The 21,320-nt window shown below is 43.2% G+C and overlaps 1 protein-coding gene across 1 annotated transcript; it reads right to left on the reverse strand.

Moving 5' to 3' along the window:
• Positions 1-3,601: 3,601 nt before the first annotated feature.
• Positions 3,602-10,534, reverse strand: BET1 (Bet1 golgi vesicular membrane trafficking protein). Its single transcript, XM_063452262.1, has 3 exons — positions 10,300-10,534; positions 6,876-6,932; positions 3,602-6,058 (listed from the first exon to the last, which is right to left on the reverse strand). The coding sequence occupies exons 1-3, from the start codon at positions 10,426-10,428 to the stop codon at positions 5,903-5,905; spliced, it is 342 nt and encodes a 113-aa protein (XP_063308332.1). The 5' UTR covers positions 10,429-10,534; the 3' UTR covers positions 3,602-5,902.
• Positions 10,535-21,320: the final 10,786 nt, after the last annotated feature.

Consider the following 21,320-nt stretch of genomic DNA (forward strand, 5'->3'; position numbering starts at 1 on the left):
ATTCCATATTAGATTAGGGCACAAAAACAAAAATAGAACAGTATAAAAAAGGGATAAGAAAAGTTCCATATGACATCATATATAAGGAAATATAAATAAGCATAAAAAATATACATATAAAAGACTTCATTTTAAAACCTTATTTTAGAATTAAGCAAATACCTAAAAGGCTAAGGGCATCAAACAAAGAAGATAAAATATCTATTCTTAAATGTAATTACAGAGATCAAAATCTATATCTAAATCATTTGTTGAGAGGGTTTCCATATCAAATATCCATTTCATCTCTATTTTATTTATTATCTTTATATGGTCAACCCCTCTCCATGGCTTTTTATAATGTGAAAAAGAAAAATGTGACAAAGATATTCAGGGAGAAGCACTAAAAGGTTTTTATAATTGTGGTCAGTGTAGAGCATGTAAAAACACGAAGGTTTTATCTAGAAAAACAGAAAAATTATCTTCAAGTGTAACGAATAAAGAATATAAAGTGGAGGATTTTATTAATTGTAATACAAATAACGTAATTTATCTCTTGACGTGTGCATGTGGCCTCCAATATATAGACCATTAAAAGTAAGGATTGGAGAGCACATGAGGAATATCCAAAATAGAGTTTTAAATCATTCGGTCTCTTCACATTTTAATGAATTTCACAATGGTGATTTTAGACAAATGCACTTCATGAGAAAACAAAGAGTTAAAAAGCCATGGAGAAGGGTCGACCATATAATGATAATAAATAAAATAGAGATGAAATGGATCATTGATATGGAAACCCTCTCTCCAAATGGTTTAGATGTAGATTTTGATCTCTGTAATTACATTTAAGAATATATATTTTATCTTCTTTCTTTGATGCCCTCAGCCTTTTAGGTATTTGCTTAATTCTAAAGTAAGGTTTTAAAATTGAGTCTTTCATATGTATACTTTTTATGCTTATTTATATTTCCTTATATATGATGTCATATGGAACTTTTCTTATCCCTTTTTTATACTGTTATTTTTTTGTTTTTGTGCCCTCATCTAATATGGACTATGGACATACTGTGGGAAGGGAAATGAAAATGGAAGGTATTTTCTATGTGGAAAGGGACTTCCGAGTGTGGAACGCACAGTTCTGTAAAAATGGCTGCTGGAATGCAAGCGCAAACGAAATGGAACGCATGCGTACAAAAATGGCCACCAGAACCGGAAGTGATGTCAAACACGAGATAGAAGAGAAGGGGTTAGGTGGTGGGGAAAAACCACCACCACTGCCCTAAAAAAGGTTACAGGAGGTATAAGGGGCTTAACCCCAGGTAATTAACAGCAAAAAGACAGAAGGAGTGGGGTAGAGAATCCACCTATATAAAACAAGTGGAGAGTCCAACCCACTACAAATACCTCCCAAAATAAAGTATCACATAGATAGGGTAGAATAACCTTTATTCAATAATAATAATAATAATAATAATAATAATAATAGTATACAAATACCAGTTACACCAAAAAAAATGTGTGTAAGTAGTGGAAAAGAAAATACCAACACCAATAAAAACCTGGGTAGGTAGGACCTACAGAATCACTTTAGCTACAGATAAGACAAGGGTGAATAAGTAGTATATGCCAAAAGGCAATCAGAGTAAAATCACATCAAATGTCTCAATATAAAGCTAACAGGAGGGTCTCATTTAAAGGAGAAAGCATAATTGGGATAATGGTCTTGCAGTGGTTGTAGTGCCAATAGTAGAGAGAACAGCAAGGCTTAAGTGATAGACAGGGACATATAGGGCTAAGTCCTAAAAAAACTCACTAGTAGGTAACACTCTAATTACCAATAAGGTAAAGGATAGAGAGAATCCCTAATGGATAAAGCCACAGTGGGAGTAGCAAGTCCGATAAAGTAATCAGTGGTAAAAAAAGTCAGAACACAAATAAATTAATTAGTAAGGTCTAGTGGACACCTAGTTGGAACCTGATATACCCGAAATTAACTGTCTAAACACACAGCCACTCACTGCTGCTTCATGGCAGCCTAACAGAATCCCTCAAAGCTATAATCATAGTATAAGACGCTAAAGTAGCGCCATGAAAGTCCAGGTAAATAAGAGTAAATGGAAAGAAGGCTTAGTAAAAAATCATAGCGTCGGCTACTACCAGCTCGACGCACGTTTCGGCGAGTTAGATACGCCTTTGTCAAGAGTGATGTCAAACACACTCGCGAGCCTCGGGACAGTGGCCACGCGTGTACAAAACAAAGCTCTGCAAGTAAGGGGCAGAGCTTAGTGCCGAATATGGCGGGGAAAACATTTAAATGCAGGAACTTTATACAGTTATTTATGCACCTGAGGAAGACACAGGATGAGTGTCGAAATGCGTTGTGCTTGCTGTGAATTTGGACTATGGCATACCAGTTACCTTAATAGATACCTGCCACAGAACATAGGGTATATATAAAATATTATTTTTTTTACACCCTTTGGGCCACTGTGATGCACTTTATGGTTAAGGATATGGATCTATAATATATTCCATATTGTTCTATCAATGAATAAGGGTTTGAGGGAGACACAATCTGCCAGTCACTCCACAGCCTTATTAATAAAATATAAGAAAACTTGACCGTTTAAATATGTTTTGTAAATACACATACCGTACATAAAGAATGTGTTTGTGTGCATGTTCAGTGCTTGTCTATGTATTTGTGTGTCAGTTTGTGTAGTGTGTACAGTGTGCGTGGTTTGTAGCAGTATGCTGGAATAGAACTTTAAAAATAAATTAAAGAAGCTAGATTATCCCTCCCCAATGCTGAGCATAACCTACTAAGACATTTATTATCTGCCAATAATTAAACAAAAAAAGGAAAATGAGGAGGAAGGGAAAGTGTTTCACCATAGTTTCCCCTTACAGCAGCTCTTAGTACTGAAATAGAAATTAATCCCTACGGCAAATAGTCTATTTCAGTGAACTCTAAGAGTCGTCATCGTTAAAAGGAACACTAAAGTGTTTGGAATACAAATCTATATTCCTAATACTTTAGTGTTCCTGCCATTTGTTTTAGAGCTCTCCCACCCTCCGTGTATCCCCTAAAAATATTAATAAAAAAAACTTGTTTAAATGTTTTACATGCAAGGTTAAAAGGATAGGACCACTGCACCCAGACCACTTCATTCAGATAAAATAGACTGGGTGACTTTAGAGGTCTTTTAAGACTGAGAACTCAATATAAAGAATAGGAATATATTATCCAAGTGGTAATGACACTCGTCCACATTGTTTAATTTTGGCTGATTGCTATGTACAGCAATGTGTGTAGTTGCGTGTGTGGGTATCAATGCCATCAGGTATGTGTACACCTGTCATTTTTGAGTGGTTTCATTTGACCCAGTTTCTCCTTTCATGAAATCGCTGTTTAGTTTGAAGTTCTGGGGTAGCAGACACCAGGCAAGAGTAGGCATTTGCCTACTCAACCTAATGGTAAATCTGGCCCTGTATGGTAATTCTGTTGACGAAAGGTTTCCCTTGCAGCATTTAAGAGTTGCCACGTTACGAACAATACATACAGTAAGTAACTTCAAAAGGAAAATTATGTTATGCTAAGATAAATAAAACCAGAGCATACAAAGCAAATATAGGCTTTATTTACATTCCACAGCAAAACTGTGTTGGTCTTTTGTCTTTTAAATCACTTTGAACACAACTGACATGATTCATGATGGAAGGAGAAAACATTAAGTTTCTCAACCTGTGGTGGGGGTACTTCAGGTTAACAGCAGATGATAGAGACAGAGCAATTGCCATTAGAGAACTTGTTGAGGAACCTGTGCAATGGGTACTTCAGGTGGATAGTAATTGGGAGAGCCTGAACATAGTTGGTAGTAAAAGACATTTTGGTAAAGAATGGTTGATATGAAGAAGTTGAAAATATATTAAAGTTGAAAATATACATTTCTGATGGTATAAGGCTAGTTAATAAAACAAAAGCACAAATTAGTAACCAGCCTTCAAACGGAAAAGGTTGGAAAAGAGGTATTTTGAGTTGAGGTAGGTCATCTTCCCAACACTTTATAATTACATTACTGACTACTTTCCTTGAGAAAATAAGATAGCAGAGGCGTCTAATGGTCTGTCGCAAGTGAGATTTCTGCACAGTGTGCAATTAAGTTTCTTTTTGTAAACTCCTAATATTTTTTTTTTTTATATATATACACAATGTGTAACTTGGTGTACTTGCACAGATTGGGCACACCATGCAAATTATTTACCCCAGGGTACCGAATTCACATGCACAATACTATAGCAAGAGTCCAGGGCATGCATGAATTCACTAATACAAAATGTATTTTTAGATACCTAAGCACACTCAGAGCATAAAGGGGTGATTATATGGACATGGCAGAAATGTGGAGAGTATTGGTTTTTTTTTTTACTTCACTACTCATCCCACGAAGTGCTTTAATAACATTTACTGAGGCAAGGGAATAAGGAACTGTCACTTTCACAGAAGGCACAGTCCTGCTTTAAAAAGGCCACAGAAATATTATAGTCACGCATAGCACAGTACATCATGGGATGGGAATTTTACACCCATAACTCCATAAGATGTTCATGTCTGGGGGCATAAAAAGTCCTTAAAAAGTTTTAGGATAAGCAGCTGAGTTCAAAAATGTATAGTTACATTTATGGGTTAAGTATGTAGAAGATGTCCCCCCTTTAAATTCAAAGTGAATTTAAAAATGTAGGCCAAAACAGACAAAGTTAAACCACAGCTGGCATGCAGAACTACACCAAATTGGCTTTTATGGCCTACGTTTTGAAAAGCAGTCTGAAGTCACACCTTAGTGACACCTGTAATGGGAGATATTAAGAAACTGCCTCCAGTAAAGGTCTGGTACATGTTCAAGAAAAAAAAAAAAAATAGCACAGAATGTATATGATACCAAAACAAAAATGGAATTATTATATAAATATTCATTATATGACTAAATTGTAACAAAGCATCCAGACATGCACAAATTCTATTCCTTTGTTGGAAAATAGAGATAATAGCATTGGTCATTTTGAATTTCAAAAAGCTGAAACATGAAAAATGCTAATTTAATACATAAAGACTTAAGCAAAAGTTATACACTATATTACCACAGGATCTCTCCATGATGTAAGCTTGGACCTTTTTTATATTTGGAATATTAGCATATAGTACACAAGATTATCTTTTAATCCAATATGTGGCAGCACTGTGACCACATATCCATTTTGACATAAATTAACTATTTGTGTACATACATTCAGACTAAATATTATTTATTTTTGGCACTATATACATCCAAATATTTAATGTTATGCCTCATGGCCTCTCAAAGCAGCTTAGTAACTGGAACAAATAGCAAACACATTTTTCACAAAGTTCAAAAAGCTAGCAGCTAAGATATTAAACTACATAACAATTACTTAGAACTAGTAATGTGATATTTTTTCCATAAAAATGTGGCATAATATATGAATATAAACGACTCAAAAGAAGAAATGCAGTTTCTTTAAAATTTTCTGGAAACGGTTGATTACACAAAAGTTAAGATAACATTTGTGACATAGATCCTCAATGATCACACATCCCACGGGCTCTTCAGATTAGAAAGATTATAAAATTATTTGTCTGCTAGGCAAGGATCCAGTTATAAAATGTGGAGATGTAAGGAACCATTTTCATTCTTCTAGCACTTCCTGACAAGATGCTAAGTAGAATCCAAACTTTTATTAAGTGCAGCCAGACTTATAAAAACTCACCCTTCTGGACAAGCACCATCCACCATTTAACAAATTAATGACTGGGCTACTAGTACAGGCACTCAATGGTATAATACACACACACACAAAAAAAAAAGTTGGGAGATTTCCACACGATATTAAATAAAACTCATCACCTGAGCTTCACAAACCAATAAATGACAAAGAAAACAAATAATGAAAACAATAGCATGTAGAGAAGAAGTTTAGCTTGGCTGCCTCTTGATAAAATTTTCAGTCTGCCCATTGTAGATCCTAATAGTCCACCTGTTGAGTCAAAATCAGAATCCTGTGAAGACAAAAAAAAAAAAGTGAAAAAAATATATATTGGATCAAAGGCTAAAGAAACACACAATTCAGTAAGAGCTTACTTCATGAGGGGAATCAATAATGTGACCCCCTGTAAAGTAATTATGGTGACTACTCTCACAGGCATATAGATAATATTAAATTTAATACTACTGATGGTTATCTGAGAACAAGTTTAAAGGGGCACTCTAAGCTCCCAACATACCCCTGGCGTCCTCCCCCAGATCAGTTTTAAACTGTTGGACACAAACTTAGCACACATTCTCTCGCTGCCCACTTAGCCAATGAAAGCCTTCCAAATAGAGAATGCATTGATATTGCTAATTAATGTGAAATTAAACTTCTACATCTGCGATATAAACAGTAAGTTGTCGTTTTTTAAGTGATTTGACAGAGATAAGGACTGGGACTATATTGTAGTGAGTATGATGTTTAGACTAACCCATTAAGAAGCAATGATCTAGAACGGTTAAGTTGTCTATGTTTACTTCCTGTAGAAGGTGGCTTTAATTGCATTTTTTTTTTTTTTTTAGAAGCATACCAAATGAGATGGCTTAGCCACGAATTGAAAAAAATTTACATTCAACTGTGAACATGCTTTGCAAACAAATATAATCTTGTATAAGGTCAAGCTTATTTAATCATGAGCTTTAAGCAAACTGACAATGAACACTTCAGGTTTTCAGCATCGCTGTACATAACTATATGCTGTGAGGACGCACTTTATGTAAATTATGTATTTACAGGCACTTACTCTTAAAGAAACACTGACAATTTGTGAAGAAGAAAGTTCTTACCATTTCTCCTAACATTTTATTATGATATTTAACTTCTGTTCCAATGTCGATTGAAAGCTAATGGAGGGAAAAAGAAAAGAAAATGATAAATAATCTCCTTAAATTCATAAAACAATATGTTTTTCTTATCTCCTCTAATCATTTTATACTGCTGCACGAGTGAAATCCATCTAGCATGTTTTTCAATTAAATCTGTCGACTGACAGCAATGAATGTTGTCCAACTAAGGACCAAATTGCTATATCTATTGCAGAAAGGGAACTTGTTTTAGATATACCCCAAATGGAGACCGGAACGGAAGGGATCCAGGGTAGTGTCATACCATTAAAAAAATAGTTTGACTACTTATCTTATCTGAGGGGCATGAAAGTACTTTCAGCCCTGCACAGAAAGTGACAAAACACTGCTCTCTGCACTCATACGTTAGTGTAAGGATGATGGTTAGGGTCCCCAGAAGAAGCCTATGATAGGTTCCTTATCAAAATAGAATTCCACCACCCCTTCTTGCACGTGGTACCTGCTCGTGAAGATGCCCAGTCCTTTTGGGCATGATTGCATAACCACCTGCCAACCAACACCCATTACATCTAATTACTAGAAAGAGGGGCGTGTTCACTAACCTTTAAAAAAAAATATATAAAAGTTACATAAAATATAGACATTATTCTGGTTGTCTAATTGACAGCCTGGGGGTGAAGCAAAGTTAATTTATAAAAGTGACAATTTCTATTGAAATCTGCACTTTTTGTTAAAAAAAAAAGGGAGGGCACAGTCTTCACTCATAAAGCACTAGAGGGACTTCCGGGTCATTAGGCGACTTTTGGTCGCTTAACTCAGTGTTCCCCAACCCCCGGGCCGCGGACCGGTACCGGTCCGTGGATCAAATGGTACCGGGCCGCCCAGGGGTGTGCGAGTCTGACGTCTAATGCAGGGCTGGCAGTGTCAAAGTGCCAGCCCTGCAATGTGCCTGCGGACCGGGGAGGGAGATCAGAGATCTCCCTCCCCGGTCCGCAGGCACTGTGCTGACAGCCGGCAGCGGAGTGAATGAGAGAGGACTCGGGAGCTCTTACCTGCAGCTCCTCCGGGTCCTCCTCTCGCGAGATTTGGAGCGTTGCCGCGGTAACCACGGCAACGCTCCAAATCTCGTGAGAGTGAACTCTAGCCCTGTAACTGGGCTAGAGTTCATCTCACCACCACTGGGACCATCAGGGATTCCCCACCGGACCACCAGGGACTAAGAAATGTCCCCCCTCCTCCCAGTAAAGGTAAGAAGGGAGGGGGGACATGAATATATTAATTTTCATTAAATAAAAAAAATATTAAAAAGCCTCCCTACCCTCCTTACCCCCCATACACACACTGCCCCATGCACACACTACACACATTGCCCCACAAACACTGCCCCATGCACACACTACACACACTGCCCCACAAACACTGCCCACATACACACACTGCCCCACAAACACTGCCCCCTCATACACACCTGCCCCACAAACACTGCCCCCATACACACACTACACACACTGCCCCACAAACACTGCCCCCATACACACACTACACACACTGCCCCCATACACACACTGCCCCACACACACTGCCCCACACACACTGCCCCTATACACACACTACACACACTGCCCCACAAACACTGCCCCCATGCATACACTACTGGCGCCATAACAGAGGGCAGAGGAGACTTGTGATCGGGCACCAGAGAAAAGGGGCACTGCATGGAAGCAGAGGCAGCTTCGGACAAGGTAGGTAGGAGACTGAAATACAGCCTTGAGTTCCCAGCCAGTGACTGGGAAAGAACCTGCGGAGTATAGGTGGTGTTACATCAGCATTAGTCTGCTGGTGTAACACTACCTACCTATCCTGTCTGTCACATACCCTCATATGTACCCCATTTTTATTAACTCTCACATGAGCATGCTATATACATTCAGTCTGCGTATGTGTGGGACCGTGAACCAACAATTTTGAGTCTATGTCTTTATGTGACTGTGTTTGTGATTTTCTCACTATGTATGTGTCTGTGTTTTTTTAATATATGTGACTGTTTTTTTTTTGTCTTATTAAATCAAAACAAGCGGGCCACGGAAAAATTATCAAACGTTTACCGGTCCGCGGCAATAAAAAGGTTGGGGAGCACTGGCTTAACTGACATTGGATGTCCTCACGCTATGCATGAGAACATCCAGCGTCAGCTAAAATCCCATAGGAAAGCATTATACATGCTTTCCTACGGAGGAAATATAAATCAGAGCGCTGCCATTGCCGCGCATGCGCAGTAGGCTGACGGCAGGGGAGGAGCGGAGACGGAGCCAGAACCAGCACAGATGGACATCGGCGTTGGACTCAGGTAAGTGACATAAGATGTTGCCTTTAGTTTCCCTTTAGTTCCACTTTAAAGGACCACTCTAGTGCCAGGAAAACATACTCGTTTTCCTGGCACTAGAGTGCCCTGAGGGTGCCCCCACCCTCAGGGACCCCCTCCCGCCCGGCTCTGGAAAGGGGAAAGGGGTAAAAACTTACCTTTTTCCAGCGGTGGGCGGAGAGCTCTCCTCCTCCGATCCTCCTCTTCTCCTCCCCGTCGGCTGAATGCGCACGCGCGGCAAGAGCTGCGCGCGCATTCAGCTGGTCACATAGGAAAGCATTCATAATGCTTTCCTATGGACGCTTGCGTGCTCTCACTGTGATTTTCACAGTGAGAATCACGCAAGCGCCTCTAGCGGCTGTCAGTGAGACAGCCACTAGAGGAAATAGGGGAAGGCTTAACCCATTCACAAACATAGCAGTTTCTCTGAAACTGCTATGTTTATGAAAAAATGGGTTAACCCTAGAAGGACCTGGCACCCAGACCACTTCATTAAGCTGAAGTGGTCTGGGTGCCTAGAGTGGTCCTTTAAGTGCTTTAGGTGTTTGGAATGTCCTATTGATAACAAAACTAGCAACAGTTGCGACAACCATGCAGTTTAAATAGAAAATAGGAGTCAGCAAAGCTGCTGGGGCATAAACACCCAGAGCCCCTGCATTTATTAGGATTGCTTGCCCCACTACTTACAGGGTTATTCAATAAACTCTTGTTATAGAATGAACACCAAATGCAGATTACAACAGCCTTACTAAATAGAATTTTAGCATTTCAAGTCAGCATGTTTAGCAGAATTATTTGGCAATTGGAACTTTGAAGAATGCACACTACAAAGGTTATTCACTAAACTCTGAACACACTAACAATAATACACCTTTATTGGATAAGTGTGGCTAAAACACACAAGCCATCATTACAGCTGAGATGAAGCACTTTGTTTCCAACTCAGCTGTATTAGTTGTGTGATTATTTTTGACATCGACGCGATTCGCAGTTTAGTGAATAGCCGATCAGGGCAGGGTGCGCTAGGACCCAGGAGCTGTTTACCGATTTCAAGGCGCTCGCCTTCATCCTCAGGGTCTCGGTCAGCCTGTCATTCTCCTCCTCGTACATGCTGTATCCACTCATCTCCGGCCGCAGGTTCCCCTCTCGGTGCTTCATCCCTTCCCGAGCCATCACGGCAGCCGATCTCCCTGTACAGTCTGCCCAGCTCTCCCTTCGGCTCCAGCACACACTGATTACGTGTCCTGAACTTCAGCACCCGACAAAGCGAAAGCACAGATCTACGGTGGACGGCGAGCGGCGAGGGACAAACCTCCTATCCACGCGTTCCTGCTTGGGCTGAACTCTGACTGGAAAGATCTGCGTTTTTTTAGTGTATTGTGTACTCTGTGTAGCCAAGGCACAGGAGTCCATTGAGAATATTTGAGTTATTGACAGGTGTATACTTAACATAAACCTATCATTTTGTTTAATATTGTCTACCAATCTAGATTTGTCTTTGGAGTGTACATGTTTTTGGCGAAGACATTTCCTCAGTACTGCCACGCATTGCTAATATTATCTGAAATGTTTATAAATACCCATAAATCTGGGCAATTATCACAAAAGTGAAAACAGCAGCCTTTAGTCAAAGCAATGACTTTAACACTTAGTTGCTATGCCTTTTCATACCAGTGTGCTAAAAAAAATGATTAGGTTTTTTTTCTTTAGGTAAATACCACTCTCACAGGTTTATTAACTAAAGAGAGAATTGTTGTGAATTCAAAGTGAAGTTCAACTTTGAGGGCAAAATAGCTGAATTGAAAAAATTCTCCATGTCAGCTATGCTTCCAGTTCAGCTAAAATTTTAAATTCACAACAATTCTCACTTTAGTAAATAACTTTGGTAGGATGAGTTACCCTCACGCATGATTTTAGTTGATAATGTTTTTTTTTTATTTACTTAAAAAAGGACTAATTGACAAAATTACTTCTCTCGCCTACTGCTACCACAAAGTATGTATATTTTATTGTCAAATTTCCTTAAGTTTAACTTTTAAAAATTAACATTAAAACATTTAAAGGGACTCTCCAGTGCCAGTAAATCAAACCCTGCAGTGCTCCCTCCCTCCCACCATCCCATGTTGCTGAAGGGGTTAAAACCCCTTCAGTGACTTACCTGAATCCAGCGCCAATGTCCCTCGGCGCTGCATCAGGCTCCGCCCACGACCCTGCCGACGTCGGAGGCCTAATGTGTATGTGCGGCAAAAGCCGCGCTCTCATTACACCTCCCCATAGTAAAGCATTATTCAATGCTTTCCTATGGGGATTTCGGCGATGCTGGAGGTCCTCATGCATACCGTGATGACGTCCAGCGTCGTTTAAAACACTTTTCGTGTTTTAAGAACATGCAAGTCCCTCTAGTGACTGTCTATCAGAGGACTTAACCCTGCAAGGAATTTATTGCAGTTTATAAAAACTGCAATAATTACACTTGCAGGGTTAAGGGTGGTGGAAGTTTGCACCCAAACAACTCCTATGGGCAGAAGGGTGCCTGGAGTGTCCCTTTAATGGTCCTCAAAAGGGCATTTTACACAAAAAAGTCCCATCTGCCATCCCCTCAAAAAAGGGTTGAATTAACCATTAAATGAGAGAGTAAAATCTTTCCATTGTTTATGATTTAGTTCAAACCATTGTAACAAAACAAAAACTATGCATATTGCCAGCACGTCTTGCAGCCCAAAAGCCTTATGCTGAGTCTGAGCCCCAACAAACATACTTAGAAGTTGCTCCCAAGGACTCACAGCCAGCACGTCTTGCAGCTCAAAAGCTGAGGTAGCATCTCTGGAACATTTTTCCCACCCTCCCCATGGTACTCACTACATTTATACATAGTTCAAATCACCTGGTTTTCCACAAATACCAATCATGCATATCAGGGGCGGGCTGGGCCGGGGGGCAGGGAGGCAATTGCCCCCCAGGCCGCCCGAAATTATTTTAGGACCGGCCGCGGCGGGCCGGCCCTTTAAATGCTGCAGCCGCCGAGCGCTATGTAAAGAGCGCACAGACGGCTGCAGCTGCTTTTCCCTCCCTCCCCTCCCCTGTAGGTGGCCGAGCTGCACTCCGGTCCGCGGTCCCGGCCGGAGTGATGGGAAGGTGCACACTGAGTGTGCACTTCCTGTCAGTCCGGCCGGGTACAGGAAACAGAAACTCCTGTTCCGCGCGGAAAAGGAGTTTCTGTTTCCTGTACCCGGCCGGACTGACAGGAAGGTGCACACTGAGCACCTTCCTATCACTCCGGCCGGGACCGCGGACCGGAGACCAGCTCGGCCACCTACAGGGGAGGGGGTAAGAAGAGAGGAGGGGGGGGAGAGTAAAAATAGGGGGGGGGGAGTAAAAAGAGGGGAGGGGGAGAGTAAAAAGAGGGGGGGGGAGTAAAAAAAGAGGGGAGGGGGGGAGTAAAAAAGAGGGGAGGGGGGAGTAAAAAAGAGGGGGGGTAAAAAAGAGGGGAGGGGGGGAGTAAAAAAGAGGGGAGGGGGAGAGTAAGAAGAGGGGGGGAGAGTAAGAAGAGGGGAGGGGGGGAGAGTAAGAAGAGGGGAGGGGGGAGAGTAAGAAGAGGGGAGGGGGGAGAGTAAGAAGAGGGGAGGGGGGAGAGTAAGAAGAGGGGAGGGGGGGAGAGTAAAAAGAGGGGAGGGGGAGAGTAAGAAGAGGGGAGGGGGGAGAGTAAGAAGAGGGGAGGGGGAAAAGTAAAAAGAGGGGAGGGGGGAGAGTAAGAAGAGGGGAGGGGGGGAGAGTAAGAAGAGGGGAGGGGGGAGAGTAAGAAGAGGGGGGAGAGTAAGAAGAGGGGAGGGGGGGAGAGTAAAAAGAGGGGAGGGGGAGAGTAAGAAGAGGGGAGGGGGGAGAGTAAGAAGAGGGGAGGGGGGAGAGTAAAAAGAGGGGAGGGGAGAGTAAGAAGAGGGGAGGGGGGGGAGAGTAAGAAGAGGGGAGGGGGGGAGAGTAAGAAGAGGGTAGGGGGGTGGAGAGTAAGAAGAGGGGAGGGGGTGGAGAGTAAGAAGAGGGGAGGGGGGGAGAGTAAGAAGAGGGGGGGTGGAGAGTAAGAAGAGGGGAGGGGGGTGGAGAGTAAGAAGAGGGGGGGTGGAGAGTAAGAAGAGGGGAGGGGGGAGTAAGAAGAGGGGAGGGGGGAGTAAGAAGAGGGAAGAGAGGGAGTAAGAAGAGGGGGGGATAATAATAGGGGGGAGTAAGAAGGAGGGGAGATAAGAAAAAGAGGGGGGTAAGAAGAAGAAGGGGGGAGTAAGAACAAGAGTGGGGAGTAATTAGAAGAAGGGGGTAAGAATAAGAGGGGGGTAAGAAGAAGAAGGGGGAGTAAGAAGAAGAGGGGGGAGTAAGAAGAAGAAGGGGGGTAAGAAGAAGAATGGGGTAAGAAGAAGAAGGAAGGGGTAAGAAGAAGAAGGAGGGGGTAAGAAGAAGAAGGAGGGGGTAAGAAGAAGAAGAGGGGGTAAGAATAAGTAGGAGGGTTAAGAAGAAGAAGGGGGTAAGAAGAAGGGGGGAGTAATAAGAAGAAGGGGGTAAGAAGAACAAGGGGGGGGAGTAAGAAGAACACAGGGAGGAGGGGGGTAAGAAGAACACAGGGGGGGTGAGAACACACAGAGGGAGGAGTGAGAAGAACACAGGGAGGGTGGAGGGGGGATGAGAAGAGCACAGGGAGGGTGGGTGAGTGTGAGAAGAGACCGCTAGGGGAGGGTGGGGAGAGGAGAGACCACTAAGGGGCAGGGGAGAGCTCTAAGGGACAGAAGGGACAGCTCTATAGGACAGGGGGCAAGACAGGGAGCTCTTTGACACTATGCGCGCACACACACACACACACAATGCATCCCTATACATACACAGAAACACACAATGCACCCCTATACATACACAGAAACACACAATGCATCCCTATACATACACAGAAACACACAATGCATCCCTATACATACACAGAAACTGAACATGCTTCCCTTACACACAGAGAAACACACAATGCATCCATTACACACACACATAATGCATCCATTACACACACACAATGCAACCCTTACACACAAAGACAATGCATCATTTGCACACATACACAGAAACATACAATGCAAACCCTTACACACACATGCAAACACACACACTGTTTTTCTTACATACACACAGAAACACAATGCATCTCTTACACTCAATGCACACACATACAGACACACACACACCTTGCATCCCTTATGCATACAAACACAGATTCACACAATGCATCCCTCACACACAACCAGAAACACATAATACATCCCTTATACACAAATACACACTGCTTCCACTACACACAAACACACTGCATCACCTGCACAAACTGGTATCCCTATACACTATATACCATAAGCACACATATTAGATAACACATAACACATCCCCTACACACTCCACTCCGTGTGAGCGAGCTCATGGGTGGGTGGAACATATAAGTGGACTTATGAGTGGGCCTTATGGGCATACTCACCGTCAGGCACTGGGGCCCAGACCTGGAGCTGTGTAAGAGGCCCCCAAAAAATGGAGCTGCTTCCAATTCTACCAGAACGTTGAATTTTGTGACCACAGTTGCAAACAGCATCCAGAGGTCCTGTTCAACACCAGACAAGTGGAGCCAAACTGCAGCCCATCATCATCCTCATCTAATTGTAGGCAGGGCCGCCATCAGGGGGTGACAACCATGACGGTTGTCACGGGCCCGGCGGCCCTGGGGGGCCCGGACTGCTCGGGCCCCACTTTCCCTCTCTGCACACATAGATAGCGAATATCGCTATCTATGTGTGCAGCCCCGGGCCCCCGGCTCCCTGTTACCGCAGAGGGGGCCCAGGCAGCACACTTCCTGTTCTCCTCTTCTCCTCTCTGCTAAGAACTCTCGCGAGACCCGGTTGCCATGGCAACGCTCCGCGGGTCTCGCGAGAGTTATTGGAACAGAGGAGAGAAGAGGAGAAGCTGTGTGCTGCCTGGGCCCCCTCTGCGGTAACAGGGAAGCCAGGGGGCCCCCCACCGGACCACCAAGGATGGAATCTCCCCCCATCCCTGGACACAGGTAAGCAGAGAGGGGGGAGCAACAATTTTAATTTTTTTTTATTTTTTTATTATTATGTTAAAATGCCCCTTCCTCCCCCTCCCCCAGATTGCACATATACACACACACACTACATACACTGACACAACACACACTGACACAACACACACACTACATACACTGACACAACACACACTGACACAACACACACTGACACAACACACACTGACACAACATACACTGACACAACACATACACTGACACAACATACACTGACAGCACACACTGACACAACATACACTGACACAACACACACACTACATACACTGACACAACATACACTGACACAGCACACACTGACACAACACACACAACACACACTGACACAACACACACTGACACAACATACACTGACACAACATACACTGACACAACACACACACACTACATACACTGACACAACACACACACACTACACACACTGACACAACACGCACTGACACAACACAACACACACTGACATAACACACACTGACACAACACACACTGACACAACACACACTGACACAACACACACACTACATACACTGACACAACATACACTGACACAACACACACTGACACAACACACACTACATACACTGACACAACACACACTGACACAACATACACTACATACACTGACACAACACACACTGACACAACACACACTGACACAACATACACTGACACCACACACACACTACATACACTGACACAACACACACACACTACATACACTGACACAACACACACTGACACAACATACACTGACACAACACACACACACTACATACACTGACACAACACACTGACACAACACACACTGACACAACACACACTGACACAACATACACTGACACAACACACACACACTACACACACTGACACAACACACACTGACACAACACACACTGACACAACATACACTGACACAACACACACACTACATACACTGACACAACATACACTGACACAACACACACACACACACACTACATACACACTGACACAACACACACTGACACAACATACACTGACACAACACACACACTAACACAACACACACACTGCATACACTGACACAACATACACTGACATAACACACACACACTAACACAACAAACACAATGCATACACTGACACAACACACACACACACAATACATACACTGACACAACACACACACTGCATACACTGACACAACACACACTGCATACACTAACACAACACACACTGCATACACTAACACAACACCCACTGCATACACTAACACAACACACACTCTGCATACACTGACACAACACACACTGCATACACTAATACAACACACACTGCATACACTAATACAAAACACACGGCATACACTAACACACACTGCATACACTAACACACACACACACTGCATACACTAACACACACACATACTGCATACACTAACACAACACACACAGTGCATACACTAATACAATACACACACTGCATTCACTAATACAACATGCACTCTGCATACACTACACACTAACACACTCACCACATCCACTATACTGACACACACTCTGCATTCGCTACACATTAACACACTCTGCTTTCACTACACTAACACACACTCTGCATTCACTACACACTAACACACTCTCTGCATTCACTACACTAACACACACTCTGCATCCGCTACACACTAACACACACTCTGCATTCACTATACTAACACACACTCTGCATTCACTACACTAACATACACTCTGCATCAACTGTACACACAGCATCCACTACACAAACATCCTGTATTCACAGTACACACACTACATCCACCACAAATTGAAACACTCTGCATTCACTATACACAGACACTGTGTCTAATACACACACTACATCCACTACAGACACTGCATCCACTAAACACATTTCATCTAGTACATACAAACACTACATCCACTACACAAACACACACTACATCACTGTACACACACTACATCCACTACTCAAACACTCTCTGCATTCACTACACATTAACACTCTGCATTCACTACACTAACACACACTCTGCTTCCGCTACACACTAACACATCCTCTGCATTCACTACACATTAACACACTGCATTCACTACACTAACACACACTCTGCATCCGCTACACACTAACACTCTCTGCATTCACTACACATTAACACACTCTCTGCATTCACTACACATTAACACACTCTCTGCATTCACTACACATTTACACACACTCTGCATTCACTACACATTTACACACACTCTGCATTCACTGCACTAACACACACACACACACACACACTACATTCATTACACTGACACACTCTGCATTCACTACACACTAACACACACTCTGCATTCATTACACACTAACACACACTCTGTATTCACTAAACTATGCACACACTCTGGATTCACTATACTGACACACACTCTGCATTAACTGTACACACAGCATCCACTACACAAACATCCTGTATTCACAGTACACACACTACATCCACCACAAATTGAAACACTCTGCATTCACTATACACAGACACTGCGTCTAATACACACACTACATCCACTACAGACACTGCATCCACTAAACACATTTCATCTAGTACATACAAACACTACATCCACTACACAAACACACACTACATCACTGTACACACACTACATCCACTACTCAAACACACTCTGCGTTCACTATACACACTGCATCCGCTACACAAACACACACTCTGCATTCACTGCACAAACAGTATCTAATACACACAAACACTACATCCATTACACACATTCTAATTCACTTCCACTATACACACCACATTCAGTCCCGCATCATTGTCAGCGGACTAGGTAGGGCGTGGGCGGGCCCAGGATGTAGGGGCGGGGGGGGGGGGGGGGGGCCCAGACCTTGTGCTTTGTCAGGGGCCCCAAAATTTCTGATGGCAGCCCTGTAAGTAGGCAATCTAGTATATTATTAGTGACACTAATCTATAATTTACCTCACATTAAAGGGACACTATAGCTTAATGAAGTGGTTCTGGTGTCTATAGCTGGTCCCTGCAGGCTTTTTAATGTAAACACACACTGTGTGCAGCACTGGCGTTAGTTCATATGGCAGATCATATGGGTGGGGCATTGTGATGTCACATGGGGGGGGGCGGCAAATTTATATTTTGTCTAGGGAGGCAAAAATCCTTGCACCGGCTCTGATCCTGGGCAGGTGCACCAGTCTACTGGTGACCCACATGAGGGGAGTGCACTGATTGCACTGCACTCTCCTCCTGCCCAGACCCGTCTTGACCGCAGTGCAAGTGCCCTCTGCCCCTAATTTACAGTGGCTCACACTCACAACAAGCAGTGCCTAGAGCCCTTTGCAGAGACGGAAACAAAGAGGTTCTGCGGCAGCTGGCCGTCCTGCAAGCATTACATTAAACAGCTGTTCCCCATGCAGCCACAGGTGGCGTTGTGCTGGGAGACTGTGATTACTCTTCACTTCCTCCCATCCTACAGAGCAGCGCATGGGGGAGAGAGGAGGAGGCATGATTTAATCTTGAATAAATCCTCTAAGCAAACCTTTATAAATTTGGGGGGATCAGCTCTGTTTCCACAGTTTATTGGCGTTTACTCTCATCTCTGTATTAATATTGAGGGATGTCTAAGTAGTAACATCAGTATGTGTCAGCAGGGCCAGCCGTTGGGGTGGGCAAGCTGTGCGGTCACGCAGGGTGCCATGACAACAGAGGCGCCCGGCGGCCAACACAGCTCACAAGTTGGGTACACCAGCATATTTAATTTAAACGATTCGCTGGTGGTCCACTGGTGCTCACCAGCAGTAGGTGCAGTCAGATCATATCCTCTCCCTCGTGGTTCCGGCGCTCAGTTAGTGAGTCAGAGCACAGGCTCAGAGATTCTCAGCCTGTGCTCTGACAACATTGAAAGTCAGAGCCGTGAAGGAGCGGGTATGGCAAAGAGCTACTGATTAGCATAACATCAATATCCGTTATAAAACCAGAAAAAGGTGGGCATGGATGGTGAACTGATTTGGTGGCGCAATGGGCCACTTGACTGGTTTTGCCCCCCAGGCCTAAGGCTGCCAGCCCTCCCCTGATGCATATCATCTTCTCCTCACCTGTAATACCTCCATTCCCACACCACAGACAAGTTAACCATCCACTCATCCGCTATCTCCTATGGTCCTACCTGCTCTTATAATTTCCTCATCTATAACAAAACACTACTTAACAATGTTCTCTCTACTATTTTTCTGTCTTACTCGTACCTATCCACCCTTTCTCCTCCGACTCTTTGTAAACCCTCAAAATACAGGCATTCAACCAAAACATTAAAATCCTACTCCCACCTTCTCTTACTTTCTATGCTTCTGGCAGCTGGCGATGTCTCTCCAAACCCTGGTCCCGCCTCTACCTACCAACCTTGTGTCCACCCTAGAAACCTCTCAAATCTTATATCCATCCCATGTAACTCTCCCTTTAAGGCCTCCTTCCATTCTGCCCTCTGGAATTCACGCTCTGTGTGCAACATAACTAAATCTACTTCCATCTATGACTTATACATCTCACGCTCCCTTACTTGCTTTAACTGAAACTTGTCTCTCTCCTTCTGACACAGCTACCCTTGCCTCATTATCCTATGGTGGTCTACAGTTTACGCACAACCCAAGACAGTCTAAATGTAAAGGTGGTGGTGCAGGGTTTCTGCTTTCACCCCACTGCTCTTTTAAACCTCTACCCAACCCCCCATTTACTCTCTTTCTCCTCCTTTGAAATTCACTCAGTTCGTTTATTCAAACCCATATCAGGCCCTGGGGAGATAGCGCAGCTAAGCGGACAAGGGCACATGTAGGAGTGTGGGGATAGATGCATGGGATTGGTTGTGAAGAATCTGTGGGTGTGATTATGTTCTGTGTAAGACAGTGTGGGGGAGGTCTTACCTCAGTGCCACTTGGGATTCGGGCCAGCAAACAGCTTCCCTCCCGCCCACCCTATACTATATTTTGTCGCAGCTAGCCGGGGGTATGTCCTTGCCAATTGAGTTTGAGGTTACGTTTAAGTAGATGGAATGAGATGAACAAGTCTTTTAAGGTCTCAAACCTCCCCTGCTCTAAAGGTTTAACTTTAGGTTGCCTGAGGTCTCGTGCCCATCGAGCGTGGATAAGGTCGGCTGATGGCAGGCATTGGAAGGATTTTTATGACGAGGGGGGAGGTGAGAGGGAGTGGTGATTAGGAACCACTCCATGTTTTTATTGGCAAGGACGGTTGGGTCACTGTATAACACTATGGGTGGAGTTATATATGTATATATGTTAATTTATGCTTATTTATGTCTAATGTTTTGGTTACAGAAAAGAAGAGATTTAATAAATAAAGTTATGGATGTGTTATGCAGTAATTTAGTTGTGATAATAAATGCTGTGGCCTGTTTCAGCCATACTAAGTGGTCTGTCGTTATTGGGGGGTTTAATGGGGTTAGATTTTGTTCTAGGCTGCATCGCGATTCCCCACTACGTACATACATGCAAACATTGCAGATATTTATCTGCCGCCTGGTTCTCCTCGTCTCTTCCTTGACCATCTTGCTTCCTTACTTCCTTTCAAGCAATATCCCATCCCTAATTCTCAGGGATTTCAACATTCCCATAAACCCACCCTTGTCCTCGGTAGCCTCAAAATTTATTTCAATCACCTCCTCCTTTGGCCTATCGCATAGGGCTAATTCTCCCACACATGTAGCTGGCAATACTCTAGATCTTATTTTTTCAAATGCATGCTCAGTCTCCAATCTCTGTAGTATTCCATTTCCTCTATCAGACCACCACCTCCTATCATTTGTTTTTGAGTGCCCTCACACCCAATATCCTCAACCTAATCCTCCTCAACTCAAGAGGAATTTTAATTCTCTTGATCTCCAGCAGCTATAAACTGTAATCCATTCTGAACTATCTCCTCATATAACGCTAC

The sequence above is a fragment of the Pelobates fuscus genome, chromosome 4 (assembly GCF_036172605.1).
Source record: "Pelobates fuscus isolate aPelFus1 chromosome 4, aPelFus1.pri, whole genome shotgun sequence".
Taxonomy (NCBI): Eukaryota; Metazoa; Chordata; class Amphibia; order Anura; family Pelobatidae; genus Pelobates; species Pelobates fuscus.